Source organism: Prosopis cineraria, unplaced genomic scaffold, assembly GCF_029017545.1.
Source record: "Prosopis cineraria cultivar Desert tree isolate PC_DT_omini unplaced genomic scaffold, ASM2901754v1 PC13, whole genome shotgun sequence".
In the NCBI taxonomy this organism is placed as follows: domain Eukaryota; kingdom Viridiplantae; phylum Streptophyta; class Magnoliopsida; order Fabales; family Fabaceae; genus Prosopis; species Prosopis cineraria.
Genome location: NW_026555344.1, coordinates 38,090,788 through 38,108,989, shown reverse-complemented (window position 1 = coordinate 38,108,989; position 18,202 = coordinate 38,090,788). Strand labels below are relative to the sequence as shown.

The following is an 18,202-nucleotide window of genomic DNA, read 5'->3' as shown; positions in this document are numbered from 1 at the left end:
AAGAAGACACTTGCAATCGCAAATTGCCTTCCATGGATGAACTGATAAAGAAAAACCTTGAAGCAACCATGTTCCATGTTCTAGAATAACCTTCAAATCCTCTTCGTTATATATATATATATATATATATAAGAACAAAGTAACTCCCACTGTGTTGAACCACCCGAACAGAATAAAAAAAAAAAAAACAGAGAGAGAGAGAGTATTCCAGTTAAACCCATTCCATTTCGCGCTTGGATCGAATTTTTTCAAACTTTATTGGGTTAGCCCAAATAAGTTTAAAGTTTTTTTTTTTTTTTAAACTCTCAAGTTTGGTTCCAAAATTTTTTAGACTTATATAGTCCGACAAGATTACTGCCCCTACTTAAGACAGTGCTAAAAACATCTAAGGATTCTAGCTGAGCAAAATAATCATTTGATGTTTTAATCCAGCACTTCATAATTTAGATCAAGGAAATATTCTAGAAGACATTTTCATATAAATAATTGGAGTCTGGAGTACGTTGACATGATCATTCCCATGGATTTCTAAACAACCCAATTACTACTGCTTATCTTCCGTTTTATTTTAGTTTATTCTCACTCACAGATGAGAACTAATAAGCACAGGTAGCAATTACTTTTTTTTTTTTTTTTTTTTCAGGTGAGCATAAATATACAAGTTAACTTTGTCTCATTGAATCGGTGCCCATTTGGGAAACATGTTGGGTGTTAAAAGCCTAAATTATGTCAAGTCCAAAATTACAGTTAAAAACTTGAAAGCCAAACAACTTTACCTTTTCAAAAAAAAAAAAAAGAAAATCATGTTGAAGTCCAAGGCTATATAGCAAGGAAAGAAACGACATATACCTAACTTTTTAAGTTTTTAACCTACGTCAATTGCGGCCAATTTTAGTTTTTAATTGTGCCCGAAAGTAAATTTGTAGAATAAATTCTACCAAACATCAATTTTGACCAACAGGAATCCAGACACACTCTGATTTATATGCAACTTGTGTTCTATCTTTTTATAGCATTTCCTTTTCTTTTTACACGTTTTTCTTATTGAAACATCCCTATCATTGCTGGGTAAATTTTCTATTTTTCATAATTTAAAAGTAACAAGACCAAGAGGGGGAAAACTAGCCGCATTGTATGCAGCCACAAAGAATGGAACTTGCATTACATAATTTGCCCATCAAACCCATCACTCATACTGGCATATGTTCACAACACGACCTGGGCATTTCACCTTCCCTATGTTGACTGAAAAGAGGGGGGGGGGGGGAAATACCGGACTCAAAGCTGGCCCCTTTTGCTAAAGGAACAGCATGCTATTTACACAATGTCACGCAGCCAACTGGCACAAATGAATACAAAATATTAATGGGAAAAAGAATTGGAAGCCGTTCTGAACACAGTAGCCTGAAAGTCACCAAAGCCTAAGTATCAAAAGCTTCAACATCACCCTGAAATAGCATATATATGTGTTACATTGCTAGTTGCCAGCTATCTACTATATATCTGAAAAACATTGCTATTGCCAGCTATCTACTATATATCTGAAAAAACATTGCTAGTTGCCAGCTATCTACTATATATCTGACAAAAGAACTTATTGCAAACATGGTAATCACAGCAATTAACCGCCCCCCGCCCCCCGGGGGGGGGGAACTTTTCAGATTGATTGTTATAACTCACAAATCCCCATCACTTGGAAGTTATTTTATCATTGCAAGAATGGGTCGATTTGTAAAATGATTTTTTCAATATCATCATTTTTTTTCTAATTAAAAAAAAAAAGAATTACGTAATTAGGTAGCTTCACTGACATTTGTAAAATGTGGTTCTTACAAGGAGTACCTGTAACAGTATCGATCTAATGAGCTAGCAGAGAGCTTCAACATGCGACTGCTGGACGACGACAACTAAATGTCACACCCTACTATGGCATCTTTAATGCCTGCTTCAACTGTGCAAATGCGGATGGATGTATGCTACTCATAGCAGCATGAAAAGATTCTCCATGAATAGTGGCACATGTCTGCAGATTTTCTCGCACAGAGTTCTCCAGTGAAATGTGATTTACAGGGTCTGAAATTTTGATCTAGAAATTCCCAAAATACACACATATATAATTATTTTTTCACTCCACATAGGAATTTCTAAACGGTTCTCATAAATATCGTACCTGTCTCTTTCTGATTTCTTTACTAGGTATACTGCCCTCGTGAGGAGCTGCGTTAGAGCTCATGTCTCCGCTGTTAATAAGAACAGAAATAAGTAACTACAATTTAATCAGGTGATCTATGCCTACTTAACCTGCAATTATTTCCCTTAAACTAAGTTTCTAAAGGAGTTTGTAGCTTTCAGCCTTTAAAACAAAAAAAGAAGAATTACATCGAAGTCCTATATAAGGAAATTAATTACTCATTGACAACTAAAATAAACTGTATTGATAACACAACCAATTATCAATGCAATTTAGTTCAGTTGTCAATAGACCTTGCAATAATTAATTTCCCTGTGTGAAACTTGTTGGTAATTCTCCCTTGAAATAAATTCAACCAAGACAGGATAGAACACTGATGATAACAAACTTGCTTCTAAGTACCGACCATTAATATCAACATATAATATAAAATTTACAGAAAACTACACTATTCATAGGTCATGAACAGTACAGCTCATATTAGATTCTATGCAAAGTATAAGTCGTCAATCTAACAAAAGATAAAATGTAAATAAAACATTAGACTTCAAACCTTGACTCTTCCTCGGTCAAGTCATCATTCCCGCCCAAAATTACACTAGTGCAAACGCTGCGTGAGACAACATATAAAGGCGTCATTCGATACTTACAAAAGAGATATATGTTCAATGGTGTGGAGGCGAGATTTAAACTTAAATATCAATATTATTTAAAAAAAAGGTATATAATTCAAATATTTATTAAATTGCATTAAAGGTAAAACTTATTAAAACTAAATACTAAAGAAACAATATATAAGACATAAAATTATAATAACATAAAACAAATGTAATAATTAATTGAAAGCAATACAATAAACATTATCGTTAGAATCATAATCCTTTGATTTTTGTTAAATAAAACTTAATTATCATTAGAATCGTAATCCTTTGATTTTTATTAAATAAAACTTATTTATTTCTTTTTGTCTATTAGTGAAATTACTGTGATAAATTTTTCAATTTAAATATTATTTATTTCTTTTGTCTATTAGTGAAATTACTGCAATGAATTTTTCAACTAAAACATTTAAAGAGAGTTATTTTCTACATTAATACTTCCTCCATTTAAAAACTATTGTTATTTAAGGATATAACATATAAATAAGCTTTTTGGTCAAATATTTTTTTAGGGGCCAAGGGACAAGTGAAATTTTATAGGGGCAAATGAAATTTTTAGGGACACTACGTAATTTTCTCTTTGTGGAAGCAATTGCCCCATATTCTAACATATGGGTCTGTCTCATGCACCCAAATGTCATGGGATAAAATCCTAAACACATCAAGCCAATGTGGAGGATTAGAGCCCTAAGATTGGCCGACGGATCTTGGACAAAGCATGATGATGCCCCTGGCCATAATACCATAAGAAAAGGGTGAAATACCTCAATATTTGATCAAGTTTGTCAAGGACTTGAGGCAATCTCAATGTCAGAATCAGTGAAAGGGCTAAGCCAAATGTCTTCCTCTGAATGGATGAAACGTTATCTACCTGCAAATAATGTACATGATTAAGACTTTAAGTAAAGCAAACAACACTACATGAGATTGAACTCAAATGATAAAAAGGGGATGGGATGTGGATAGAAGTCAAGATTCAAATCCTCCTAATGTAACTGACAAAAATAAAAATAAATAAAGAATGAAACAGATCATGCCAATCAACATCAGACTCTCTTGATTAAGAGTTAAGACCAAGTAAAAAAAAAAAAACTGTAGCCAGGTATTGGTTTGAACAAAATGGACATGTAACAAAAACAAAGCAAAGTGAACCTAAAGTAAGCCATGAGCTAATTACAAATTTTAAAAGTGAAACTTTTAGAGTAAGCTTCCTACATTAACTATAATTCAAGAAAACTGACACATGAAAAATCACCAGTAAATACAGACCATTTCAAAGTTACAGTGTATTAAATGCAATTTTGAGTCAAGCACAGCCTAGACATATAATGAAAAATAATCGCAAATGACAAACATGAGAAGCACACGCATGAGTTGAAGACTTCACCAACCTTGTCAAGCCATATGTCAACAAGGCAAAGAAGTATATTTTCTTGGACTGGGACTCCTGCTGTCTGGAGGAACAATAAGGTTGATGGATCTGATGTTAACTGGGCAAGTGAACTTGTATTCATTATCAAAATCCTTGCCAGGATGGCAGCTGAAGACGCTTTAACAGATGCTTTAGAAGGATCATGATCATCTCCTCCACTCAAACATATGATGATTAGTTTCTAGAAACAATAAGGAGATACAAAATTTTAAGCAAAGTCTCCCAGATAGCAAATATGAAATAATTATTGAGCAAGGCTCAGAATTTGACATATTAAATAGCTTAAAGTTGAGCATGGAACTATACTTACTTGTAAAGTACTGCTAATAAGTGGCGGTACTTCCATGGGGAAACACTGTAAATAGCAAAAATAAATTAGCATATGCGTTTCTAGGATTTTTACAAATATACATAAAGATACAGTTAAAAAAAATGCTAAATAACTATCATCCAACTCATAAGACCAAGGATAGTAAAGGACAATCTTACATATAAAAAATTTGACACAAGAAAAAAAATTATTTTTAACTCTAAATAAACACATTGTATTAGAGTAATGACCAAGTTTTAAGCTCCAATTTGAAGTCAAAACTACACATAACATATACTTCAGTTAGGTCCACCAAAAAGTCTGATTCTAATCCAAAGAAAAGCAGTGATTGAGTTTTTAAACATCCCAGGTGGTCCTAATTGTTCAAGAATAAAATACCCAGTGACTAAAAAGCTAAGTAAATTGACCGTAAGATAGTACTTAAACCAGGGCATGTGAAAGCAAAATTCAAATGCAGAGCTTGAAAAAACAGTAGGAGTTGTTATGACTAGCATTATTTCCATTTCTTTCATTTTACCGCAAGCGCTCAAATCATCTAGCTACTCAAGTCATTTTAGAGCATGGCTAATCTTCGAAATGCAAGACATGATCAGTCCCAAGTAATTGAAGCGTTTGAATTTCAAAATTGGACCGCTTGGAAAAAGAATAGATGCTGCAATGAAAGTGAGAGATACTTAAACGCCAAACTTGCAGAAACATCCACAGTTTATCCATTTTGGTTAAACATGGGTTGCAAAGTCTTTTCTTTCCTTTTGTTTTATTTTTATTTCTCAACCTCTTTCCCTTCTTTTAATCTGAATCTCCATGAAAATTCAGCTGCTACTCCAACCAGTATCGGATTAGCAGAAACCATAACTTGTTTTTGTTTTGGCTGCTTTTCATTTGACGTTCAGTTTTCCATGTTCTGATTCAAGCCAGTGTCAGGCAATGTTCAATATCTCATAGTTCCCAGTCTCTACAACATGTGCATCCATAAGATACTAACTTTTATCAGGTTTTGAGACTCTTTCCACATACATCCTCAATAAAAGATTAAGCATGCTGTCATCATTGTCATATAGTCAACCAGTAAGGAGGCAGTTTCTCCAAATTCCAAATATAAGCAAAATCCAGTTGTTTTTGGTATCGCTAACCTCTGTAAGGTTTGAAAAAAAATTACCTGTACTAAAAGGTCAATCACAGGAAGGACTGCAAGTAAACCTCTGTCATTAACATTCCCAACAATTAGATCAAGAATTTTAGCAATGTTTGAAGCATGGACGCTCAGAAATTCACTTCCACCCAAAATAATGTAATCTTCAATTATGTTCACAGAAACCTGCAATTCAACAGATAATGATGATAATATAACTAGTGCAGATCCTTAGCATTGCATGGATTCTAAGAAATAAGACACATTGTTTATAACTTAACGAATTGTATGACTCGTTAGGGTTTGTATGTTATATATAGAATATTACATTTAGATGCAAAATATAAATAAAACAAAAGCATGAAAAGAATGAAACAACCAACAGGCCATTAAGGGTAACTTGAGCTGCAATTCAAATAAAGAAAATAATATTACAAAGGGATCATAGTAACTGGATGGTCATAAATCACGTCCAAAGCAAGTCATTGGATAAATCACAAAGAACCAGCTGAGATGATACTTCTCCACAAATCGATGCATTAAATGATTAGACACACGTGCAGAGTGCATAACCATCTCAATAACAGTCAAATTTCTGGGAACTGAAAGGTAGCAGCATTAGTTTCCATATATGGCAGCTAACAATGATTTCTTTTACTTTCTGATAATAAGTACTCATAAAGAAATATTTCACATAATAGTGTCCTTAATCACATAGACCAGCTCCAAATGCAAGATTCAATTACATTATATTTGCTGTGCAATTTCTCTGATCTAAAATGTAGTGCAACGTAATTCAGAGAAAAGGAGGTGGTAGGCAAGAGGAAGGATAAATAGAATGAAGCTAGCATGTCATAATTTGAACATTATTATGAGATTTTAAGCAGAACACTTTATAACTCATCACCCCAAACCAATTAGGCAAAATGAGGCCTTCAAATGACTACCTCAACATAGTGGGCAGTGGCACCAGCTCATGCTAATTTTCTCAATCAAACATTGACTATGCAATAAGATAAATATAATGGAGCTAAATCCAACCTGCAAATGTTCAAAGCTTCTTTCCATGATGTCTACAAGGCGTGAAAAATATGATAATAGTTGAGGAACCATTGAAGGAGCATGAGAAAGAGTGGCCTCCCATAACTGAAAGATTATTTGGTTATTATACTTTCATTACGTAAACTCCCACAGAACAGAATCCATTTAACGAGCATAAAGAGACAGCAGGATTACCAGCATGCTATCCTCTAGAAGATTGAGTTCATCTGGACTATTAATATCAATTCCATGATCAAGAATGGAGAGTAATATGTTATAGCAAATTGGTGACTGGTAGCCAAGTGCAATCACAAAGTTACGCAGAGCAATAAGAAGTTGAATCTGCAGTAAGCTTTCACCAGAAGATTCCTCCCAAACCTTGTTAGAACAAAAGCATCAGAGCAATGGATTAAATGCACTTCAATTGTGATTGAAGCTTAATTATATTTATTCTGTTGTCATTAGAACGTTAACAGTGTGAAAACTGAATTTCAATGAGCTGAACAACTTGTGAATAATGCTTATTCTAAGGTCCACTCTATTATTTCATCTCCCCCTTGAATGACTCTAAGTAACCAGAAAAGGCTATCATGAAGCCTGTTGTTAACAGCAAATTACTGGCGTGTTACCTTTTGAAAAAATTGCACCAAATTGCTTGGAAATGGAATAACTTCACTGATATGTCCAATGACGACAGAGATCAAATTCAAAACTTGAACCTGGAGAAATAATAAAAGAATAATGAGAAATACAATTCACCATTAAAAAAAATTGATTCTCCCTCCGGTCCTTATTATAGGGCACCTTCTAGAAGAATTTTATCCTCAACATAAGGCACATGGAGGGTTATTTATTATCAATCTCTAATTTTACTTTTATTACAAATTTAATTTTATGACTCATCATATACTTTATATTTCTCATTTCCTATTTTTAACAGGGTAAAGTAAGAAAATTTTTTCATTTTAAATGAGTTAACTGTCATTCATTGATTCTAGTAAAGTAATTGAAAGCACAAGGAGTAGTTAAAATAAATTAGTCTGTTGTTACTGACCTTCCCTTATATCTAAATAACTAATAAAATTAGGGGGTAACTGCATCAAGCAGATAGGCTTTTTGCTGCAGAATATATGCAAATTGAAGCCTTCCACATATAGCAGTTTAAAAGTCCAAATTACTAACAACATAAGGGGGGAACTGCATCAAGCAGATAGGATTTTTTACCATGAAAATATGCATATAGAAGCCTCCCTTGTTTTGCATTTTAAAAAATCATGCAACAGATATCAAAATTGAAAAACTGTCAACTGAGAGAATCTATTTTATTCCTCAAGCCATATTACAGCTAACGTAAAACCATTTCTAAAGGAAGACTTCCCATCACCCTTCCAGTACATGCTTTACATTGCAGAAAGGAAGATTTTACCTTGGAGTCAAATTCCTGGACTTCATCAAATAACTTGAAACATGAGTCCCAACATATTGGAAGTAGATCAACAAACTCCCTCTCTGAAAAGTTTGCATCCTCTATATGTAAGCACAAGGAGCGACATGCTGCAAGCTAAAACAAATTATGCATGTGATTAGTTAGAAACATAATAACAAGATGCAAATATGCTAAAACTCAAGGCTAATGAATATTTTTTCATTGGAATGAAAAACCATGCAACATGCCAACATACTCTGACAGACAAATCTTTGCCCTGCAATAATCTGATTAGCACACAGTAGACAGGTCTTTTCGTATCATCTTTAACCTGAGAAGAATATAATAGTCACAATATAGTAAGTATAAAAAGCTTATTTAAAATTTAGATACACACCATTGTATAGGCACAACAGATTGAACTCATTGATCATTGGAAGATTTAAAAGTATAAACAGTACAGCAATGTAGTAGTATTTACATTGTTAAATAAAATGTAATATTTACATTAGAACTGTGTGTGTAACATGTTTAGGTTTTAAATCTCTATCCTTAAGACATGAAAGAGTGAATCTTATCAAAGCTGCTGTAAAATTGATCCATGAAAATATACAAGCTCATTCACTATGAAACTCAAGTGCTCAATATGGGATTTACCTCAGAAACCCACTGTCCTAAAATTAGAGCAACTTTACGATGGATAATCCGCATGTTTGGATGGTCATTTGATAGTTCAAGAGATAATGCACCATTAAACCTGCAAATATTACGTTTAAGGATATAAAAAGAACACTAATAAATTATGATGCTGAATTATCCGTTCACCAGAGATAAACCTAAACATAAAGTTAACAACCACCACCAGAAGAAGCTCATGAACCTAAAAATAACTCTTACATACTAAGTTACAATTAACAAAGCATTACTATACATATCCTGAAATTGAATAATAAAGGAAGTGCCCGAGCAAATTTCTTTTTCCTGTATGTACGAAAGTTGTTCAATAACACCAACAATGCTCCCGTTGAGTAGATATTCATGCCAATAAACCCCAGAGATTCTATAGTAAAGAATGACAAATGTAAGAAAACTGCCATCATTTTGAACAGTTTATAGGAATCTTAGCACCCCAAATTTCAAACAGTGCCCATCTCTTTGTACAGGGGGCATTGCCCCTTTATGTGTAAATTGGTCTGAGTTATAATATTTTCACCTTCTTCCAATTATGAACCAACTGAAACAAGGGCATCATAGCATAGGAAGTACCAGTCTTTGAAGCTCAGGTAGTTTGAAAGCTCATAATAAACATAAGCAGCAGCACCATAAGCAGCATCTTTAAGAAGCAACCCTGGAGTAATTTCTGTCACCGAAGTTGAGCAACTATTCATAGCCTCTTGAAGAAGAGAAACTACAACAGGACCTAGCAACTAAAAGTAACAGTCACATTCACACATCCACACATTAATCACCTAGTCACATTGAAGCATCTGAACAAATGAATTAATACAAGATAACCTGTGATGTTAAGTGCCACCTACTTGGCTATTATTTTCAAACAATACGATGTACAAAGCTTCAGCACATGGCCTCAATTTTTCTGTCCACTGAACCATATCCTGCTCGTGATGAAAAGACTCAGGGTTATGATACCATTCCTCCAAATCACTTGCTGTTAGAACAAAATACCTGTTGGCAAGGAAAAAAAATGAACAATTAATGAACTCCCCTAAACCCTTGTATTAGGAACTTCTCATAACTTTTAGTTTTTTAGGACTTCTGATTGAAAATGTATATTGGCAACATCATCTTCATCACAACAATATCATGGAGCAATAGATAAGGCGTACAATTTTATTACATTTCCAAATATCTTATTTTCTATCATTATTTAGGTAGGGAAGTAACTGTCATACTACATTGTCTCAACACAGATTGTTTCAATCCCATGACTTTGGTGCCCCTACTTATCTTAATCTCATCAGGACTTGAGTAAGAATCAACTTTTACATAAACCAGTAACTCTTCATATGCACATTCCTGGGAGACAAAAATGATTTCCCAGATATGTTTAGTTCCATCAAAGAACAATTGTTGCACACTCTAGCAGACATGAAGCTCTAAATGTTAGTTAAAAAGAGAGCCTTCTTTCCGTGATTAAAACAAAATTCTTCCCATAGGTTCTAATTGCAATGAACTACTATGTATTATTAGGTCATGTATGGCACAACTTTACACCCCAGTCAGTGAGAAAATCTGGCATACACTGGTAAATAAACAACCCAAGAAGGAGCAAAGAAGTGAATGCTACCTTCTTATCAATACGTTACAAAGGAGGACTATCCGCTCATTGGGTAGAAGGGAAGTCAAAACACCACCAACCATACTGGAAATATTTTTCTTCATCTGCTCTAAGGTAATTCCATTTGCATCCATAACCCGACCAGTAAGAGTTGGCTTGTATTCTTTACATTCCAGCATGTTCTTCACCATCACCATACATTGAATAAGAAATTGTTCAAATGATAATAGATATGGCTCAGGATCTGTTATCTTCTTTAAACAGAAATCCACAACAGGTGAAAGCACAAGTTTATCACCAAATGAGTAAGGATGTCTGCCCTGAAAGGAAACTAAGATTTTCATCAATTTGGTACAAGCCCTTTTTGTAAATTCCCAAAATTTTGGATATTCCTTTTCAAAAGATGAATCTGCAAACAAGGGAAAGGTCCAATGAGTATGAGGGCAGCCATACTTTTCTAAAACAAATATACAGAAAGTAAGGGCAAGTTTGAAAGAGATTTTTTGGTTAATAATATATCCAAAGATTTTGTTGTTAATAGAGCACTATGCATTGTTTAATCCATGTAGCCAAACCCTCCTAGTGGGATAAGGCTATTTGTTGTTGTTGTTGTAAGGGCAAGTTAATTTTTTCTTTCATAAAGAAAATAAAGGGGAGCAATTTGCTGTATTCCTGGTCACTAAACTCAAGACAGATGTGCAAAAACATCATGATAAATGCAAGATACTAAAAGTTTTCAGAACAGAGGGGGAGAGGGAGAGGGTTGGCCGTACACTATAAAATGCTCGTTGCCCTCTATAAAACATCATTTTAATGATTTAGAAAACATTTCACATTTCTCTACTTTCCCTGCAATTCTAATTATCAACTCCAAAATTTATACCAATCATGCAAAATTTATCTATAACATCATATAACAAGCATGAAAACTTTAATTAGAAATGATGATTCCACAACAACGTTGCATGTATCAAAATTACACAAGATATGTATGAGGAGGCAACAGTTAGTCTAAGAACATCTAGAGGTGAGACAAAAGACCTTCCTATAAGGATGGGCAACAATTGTTTGACTTGGTTTTAGATGTTCTAATTGAGCTTATACAAGAGAAAATCTTTAAATGTATGCTTTTTGTTGATAATATAGTTCTCATTGCGCAATCAAGAGAGGACATTAACTCTAAACTTGAATGATAGAGAAGGACCCTGGAGTCAAAAGATTTCCAACTAAGCAAGAGCAAGATAAAATATATGTACCACAGACAAGAGCCAGGTTAAATGGGGAGATTAAATCATAGCACAAGTGACAAAGTTTAAATATTTGAGAGCAATCATACAAAATGATGGTGAAATTAGTTAGGTGGTTCAAATAGAATGCAAGCTGGGTGGTTCAAATGGAGAAAAGGCTACAAAAATTAGTTGTAATCAAGCAGTACCTAGTAAACTTAAAGGGAAGTTTTATGAAACTATTATAAAATCGGTTATGTTATATAGTAGTGAATATTAGGCTTTAGAGAGACAAGAACATAAAAGTTGGGTAGTACAGATCAGAATGCTGAGATGCATATGTGGGCATACAAGAAGAGATAAGATTCATAATGATCATATATGAGAAAGAGTTGGCATGGCATCTATTAAAAAGGGTAGAAAATCATTTAAAATGCTTTGGGACATGCATGAAGAAGGTCGTTGGAGGTGCCGATGAGGAGGGTGGAACAAATAACCTTTAGTCCAATGAAGATGGATAGAGGAAAACCAAAAAAAATACTCAGTAGGACAAGACTTGTTGTTTTTGATTCCACAATAACAAAAGCTTGAGATACCAGACATTAATGTGGCTAAAAATGATAAAAGGAATTCCATCTGCTTATGTTCATTCACGTTTTCTTTTTATAGACTTGGGTACTTATTAATGAAAACATAAACACGAAGAGTGACACATGCATAAGAAATAAAGGTCTCACAGTATGGAAGAAATGATTGAAGGGCGCTTAAGAGCACAGGAGAAACTTCCTTGACAGGCCGAACCTCCTACAAAATAGAAGTATCATGCGTCAAGTTCCCTCACATTTCAACTGATTAATTTTGTTTATAAAAACAATAATGAGAAGGAAAAAAGAAAAATATCCAAACTTTGAGACATAGTAAACGCTGTAGGGAAGAGACATATGACAAATAGATGGTTACCTGAAAACACTTTGAATCGCTTTGAAATCCTGAAATTATTAGTTGACGTATTATCTTTGAACATAACAACCATCTCTCACAAGTAAGGTAAAGCTCATCATGATGCTGCTCCCCAGCATTTGAATTATAGCTTTGGGAAAGAGTGGAGAAGCCATGTAATATTGTTTGCACATCACTTTGCCAAAGGTGCCAGCAATAATCAAAGAAATGAGATGATATCTGCCAGATGAAATCATCAGTCATATTTTATTGTTTTGAGAAGTGGTAAGTTACTAAACAGTAATCTCAGGAAATCCATGTCTGTACTAATGGAAGCATTTTGATGCAGAATGAAACAATGCGAAAACAAGTGAACAAAGACTCAGAGAATCCAAGATGTGCAAAAACAAACACCATCAAAGCCAAGTTGCAATAAAATAAGAGGTTCATTAGAGAAGACTGCCCACAAATAGATTTTGCTTTTACATGTTTGCACGTGCACACAAAATCCTCCATGCTTTCTTGACCACTAGAGTTTCAAAAAAGTTCAACATAGCACCAGTATAAAACTTCATTCAATACCATACACTGGATAGAGGGACTCTTTTATAATTTGTTTTTCCATCTTCTTGCCAATTTTATCAGAGCATAATAGGTTGAATGTTATTCTCTCATGATCAGCATAGAACTTCCCGTTCAATACTTGAAATTCAAATTCAATAGATACCAATAGGAAGAACAGGGTTACACTCCAGTATATAAATCCATAGAATAGAATTATTAAAAAATTTGAAGAAAAAAAGTGCACCACCACTTGAAATTAAAATAAGTGCGCATTAGAATAAGGCATAAACATCCTTTCCACAGGAAACTATGAAGTCTGAACACCCAAAAACACTTAAAGCTATCCTGAAACACCAAGGCACCACCACTTAAGGAGGGCTATGGAAATAAAGTGGAGCATAGCCTCCCTAATAGTTCATATTGTCATGAGCCATATAGCCTTCATGAGGAGGAAACTTGTCCTAAATATACTACATCATGCAATGCGCAAGTGCTAAAGACCTATGGCCCGTTGGGTAGAGTGGAAGTGGAACTCTAAAAATAGGATGTTTGGTACACTAGAATCCACTTCTCTAAGGAAGCCACTTCCAAAAACAAAATGATGGAACTCAATTCCCACCTCATACCCACGGAACTGGGTTCCTTCTCTCACTTCCTATCTCATTTGCCATCTTTGCCCTCCAAGCTTCTCCCCTTACTTCAAGACGATGCTTTTAGTTCCAATGAAAGACAGCAACAGAGGCAACATTGGTGCCTCTGCCATCAAAGTTGTTGCTCACCAACATTCCAAATCTCTAGCCCTTGCTTCAAGCTCTGAAAAAACCCCTAGCACTACAGCTCTCCATTAATTGTCAGCAACCATATTCAGGCACAATTTTTGTTTTATCTTCCTCCAAGCATGGTTTGATTTCAAGATCTGATAGGTTGCTTCTTGACTGTCCGATGTCACCCATGCCTCCCCCTCCCACATCATGCTCGCTAGCACTTCTCCATCTCAAAGCTTCTCTTATCATGCTTGCTACCACTTCTCCATTTCAAAGCTTCTCTTCTGGTCTCTCCTCTTTCTAGGCTTGATTTTCTTCTTCTTCAAATCTCCTCCCCCTTATTCATCTGCTGGTCCCTTCATCTGTCATCTACTGTCTCCCCTCCATTCGTGTTCGATGTTCAATTTCCTTGATCACCCCCTTTCACTTCTTCAATCTGCTTCAATTCTTTGATTTATGGCTTTCTGGTCTTCGATTTCTTGTCTGGAGTTGTGCAATTTTCTTTTGGATTGATTGTTGTAGAGTTTTGAGTTGATTTTTTTTGGAAATTGTTGAGTTATAAATAAAAATTTTATCTCACTTCTATCTGTATACCAAACATACTTTTAAACACCACTTTCACTTCCATTTCCACTTCTACTTCCACCAAAATCATTTCCCCATATCAAACTGGCCATGAGAGCTCAAAGAACTGTATTTAAGTGTCTAAACACTTGTCAATAGCGCTAGTTCCCTTCTTTGATACAACAACAAGATAGTATTCAAATGCTAAAACCACAAGTCAAAAAAAAAAAATCATGCATTTTTTGTGAATTTAGATCTTCATATGCAGCCAAGGTCTTCAGTTTTCACATTATGCCGAGAAATTGTGATGAATTGTGAAATTAAAAATTGGCTCCTTGATATCCATGAATACCAGGATCACTATCTGGAATAATCTTGACTGATCCACCGTCTATCATATCTGAATCTTGGATAGATGTGCCAATCAAAATTTTAAATGGCACATGTAACTTAATTTAATCCTTCAAAATGTGAGATTTTGGGGTTTATAACAATATCAAATTGCTCAAATCGGATTTAATTCATTCAAACTTCCTGTAAAATTCTTCTATTGAGAATGCAAACTGTCAATAGTACACTGCGAGCCATGTAATTCTCAGCATTTGGTATGGCTGACCACAAGGAACAGAAGATACCCCAAGTACATAATTTCAAGAAACAAAGAGCAAAAAGAACCATTTTTTTTTTCGCATATGAGAAATTAGACTTGCTAAGGAAATTATTGAAAAGGTTGCCATACCTAAAGTGGATATTATCTTCCTGAATTCCATCACAAAAGAAGAGAAAAAGAACTTTGGTGGAATTACTCTGGTTTGCAATGTGTAGGATAGGGATAAAGTTGAGACAACTTACACAAGATGTTCTAAAAGAGAGAAGAGAAGAATAAAATACAAATACAACAAAAATTAAAACAATGAACCGTACCTCTGCAAAGTTTCTTTGGTCTGAAGTTAGGCGCTTGGTGGACAATTCCTTTAATGTCCTAAATAATATCATGAAGATTCGGTGGGATGCAAGAACATCTGCAGATTGCAGCTGATGTGCTAAAACAGAAAAAATATCTGGCCTGATAAGTCATGAAATCAGCATATCAATATATATGGCTTGCTTCACAAGCATTCAAATCCAGATTACAAGTAGTCTCTGAAATTTTCAGCATAAGTCAACCTTTGAGTCAGCTACTGGAATAATTCTATTGTTTATAGTTTCGAATTTCTACCTCCTTATTAATCTTCAAATAATTCCAGTCCCTTTTTTCAATTGAGGATAACCTTAAGGAACCCTTATACGCATTGATGCATACCAATAAGAGAACCTACCACCATTTTCATTTTAGTTTCTTCCTTAGCCTTGGAGGATGCAGATTGGGTATTTCTTCCATCTTAGCCATGACAATTCAAAAACCATTTCCATGTTCATAACTGCCTACAGGTTCCAAATTACAACAGCCATATGCCACTAGGAGAAGAGACTAACATTCACTCAGCAGCTCATATATTTCACACCTCAAATGAACCTTACAAAATGTAACTTTTATTCTAAATAATTAATTATTAATAAAAGTTAGCACAACCAGCTCACATGCATGTACAATCTTGGACATAGAGAAGGTGAGATTTGTCACAGTCAATTATTTAGTTATTTTTAATTCTTAAATTGTCATTAAAAATAAATAAAAGTGTAATGACAGTACCATTCTTTGGGGTAATCAATCCGAGCAATTTTGGATATGAGCACAGCCAACATTTGAGCTATCTGCAATAAGAAAATGAAACAAGAATAAATAAATGCCTGAAGCTAAATGCATAAAGATCACTGACCAATGATCATGTCATGGAAATTATTTTCTATCAAACACAAAAGGGCTACAGATGGGATTCAGAAAGGCTACAACCCTCAATCTGACATCTACTATGACACAATACAATGCATCTAAAATCAAAACTGGGTGAGGTTATACATGATAGAGTGACCAAATAATACTGCTTTTATCAAATAAAGGGACATATGAACTAATGTATCATTTAATGAGACCATTTCAAGGATTATAAAACCTAATGAACTTCCCATTCAAGTGGTGAGGAGGAAACACGCTAGAAAATTTACAAGCAGGGCCCATAGCAAATCACTCCCACGAGTGTGAGAGATAAAACTATTCCCAAACACTCCCCCTTCCCGAGCATATATAAATATTCAGTCTCGCCATTAAAGGGAAAAGCAATATTTAAAAAAGAGCAACAGGATGTTTAGAGAAGCACCTGATCATTCTCTTCCCTCAAGTGCAACAACAACTTTTGCCTAAGATGTATTTTCTCCTCGTTTGTAATTCCCCTGAACAGAGAATGCCAAATTACTATCCACTGCTTAACAACCGAACAGTGCATTTCACTTCTCTTCCCTCCGTTCGGTTTCACAAGAAGACATACATAGCTTAAACTGAAAGCAAAAGCTATCAAGCAACAAAAAGCTTACGAGGAATCACGCCGGCGCCTCCAGTAGCGATTAATACTATTTTTAAAATATACCGAAGCCATCAACCGCACATCCGCTTGAGATGCTAAATCCTTTGCGGTTATAACTTCCTACAGTTCCGTTCACAACATGCTACAAACTCAGGTTCCAAACACTTGAAAACATACGGTCAAGCAAACACATGAATGCGAACTCGGAGGGGGGAAAAACGCACACACACAAACACAAACCCTAACAATAAATGAATCGAATAACGGTACCATGAGACAGGAACAGAAACCAGGCCTACTCTCCGATTGAGAGAGCGCGTCTTCCGCAGGTTTGCGGATTGAGTGATCGCTGCTCATAGAATTGGTAAGCAACGAGTACATGGCCGGAAGGTCAGAGGATGAAAGCGCCATTGCCAAACGAAGCTTATCGCTCACGCAGATTTGATTTGCTACTGAGCTCCCAGATTGTGTAAGCTACAAAAGAAGTGAGTGTAAATTTAGATGGCCAGTGAAGATTACAACATGAACTTCGATGAAGAGAGTGTTGGTGGCGATTGAAGAAGGCGGTGCTTGTGATTGGGAGGCAACGGGTGGAAGCGAAGAGGGGTAATGACAGAGGTTTTGGCCACCGGAGACCGCGTGTCTTTGTCGTTCAAGGCTTTCTCTCAGGCCACTGGGGACGAAATGAGAGGTTGATTGTTGTCGTCGTCGTCGTTTTGAGCTTTCGGGCAATTTCACTGTTTGATCATTAAGCTCAGCTCAACTAGGTGCAATCATGTCCAACAGGGGTTGTTTAATTTTCTTATTATAATTATAATTATAAATTATAATCTAATACAAAATTTCCCATCAAATCAAATCAAAATAAATATAATAAAACATCCAAAACCTACAATGCTGCCGATCACCTTATATTGAGGATTAGCGAATCTTGAAACTTGGAACTTATACTAAGAAAACGCAATCAAGGAAGAAAATATAAAAATTACGTAGAACAGTGCCTATAAGTTAATCACAAACGATAAGATTAAGACACTTATTCTCATGGCAGCAAGGGCAACAAAAAAATAAAAAACACTTATTCTTATTATGTGAGTCATATCTTATCAACTTAATTTATTTTCACTAGCAAAGATGATTTTACTGTACAAATAAAATTGATTACTTGTGCT

At 34.9% G+C, this 18,202-nt stretch overlaps 1 protein-coding gene across 2 annotated transcripts; it reads right to left on the bottom strand.

Moving 5' to 3' along the window:
• Positions 1–1,056: 1,056 nt before the first annotated feature.
• On the bottom strand, positions 1,057–17,778 carry LOC129290816 (uncharacterized). Of its 2 annotated transcripts, XM_054927826.1 has the most exons (24): positions 17,301–17,778; positions 17,041–17,150; positions 16,827–16,899; positions 16,262–16,323; positions 15,493–15,634; positions 12,698–12,916; positions 12,475–12,541; positions 10,521–10,920; positions 9,751–9,898; positions 9,479–9,639; positions 8,870–8,969; positions 8,469–8,543; positions 8,213–8,347; positions 7,416–7,505; positions 6,982–7,164; positions 6,787–6,891; positions 5,773–5,931; positions 4,593–4,637; positions 4,242–4,463; positions 3,615–3,721; positions 2,745–2,801; positions 2,171–2,240; positions 1,843–2,086; positions 1,057–1,448 (listed from the first exon to the last, which is right to left on the bottom strand). In XM_054927826.1, exons 1-23 carry the CDS (start codon positions 17,439–17,441, stop codon positions 1,925–1,927), a joined length of 3,033 nt encoding a protein of 1,010 aa, XP_054783801.1. In that variant the 5' UTR covers positions 17,442–17,778; the 3' UTR covers positions 1,057–1,448; positions 1,843–1,924. The 2 variants fall into 2 exon arrangements, with proteins under 2 accessions (XP_054783801.1, XP_054783802.1); XM_054927827.1 differs by lacking the exons at positions 17,041–17,150; positions 17,301–17,778 and having other exon boundaries at positions 15,493–15,611.
• Between the last annotated feature and the right edge of the window lie 424 nt (positions 17,779–18,202).

Excerpts from the sequence above, each read along its gene's own strand:
- LOC129290816 (XM_054927826.1), bottom strand. The coding sequence starts at position 17,441 with ATGGCGCTTTCATCCTCTGACCTTCCGGCCATGTACTCGTTGCTTACC. Across the intron at positions 15,635-16,261 it reads ATTGATTACCCCAAAGAATG|GCCAGATATTTTTTCTGTTT; the intron begins GTACTGTCATTA and ends ATGACTTATCAG. Across the intron at positions 10,921-12,474 it reads TCAATCATTTCTTCCATACT|ATTCATCTTTTGAAAAGGAA; the intron begins GTGAGACCTTTA and ends CCTTGTTTGCAG.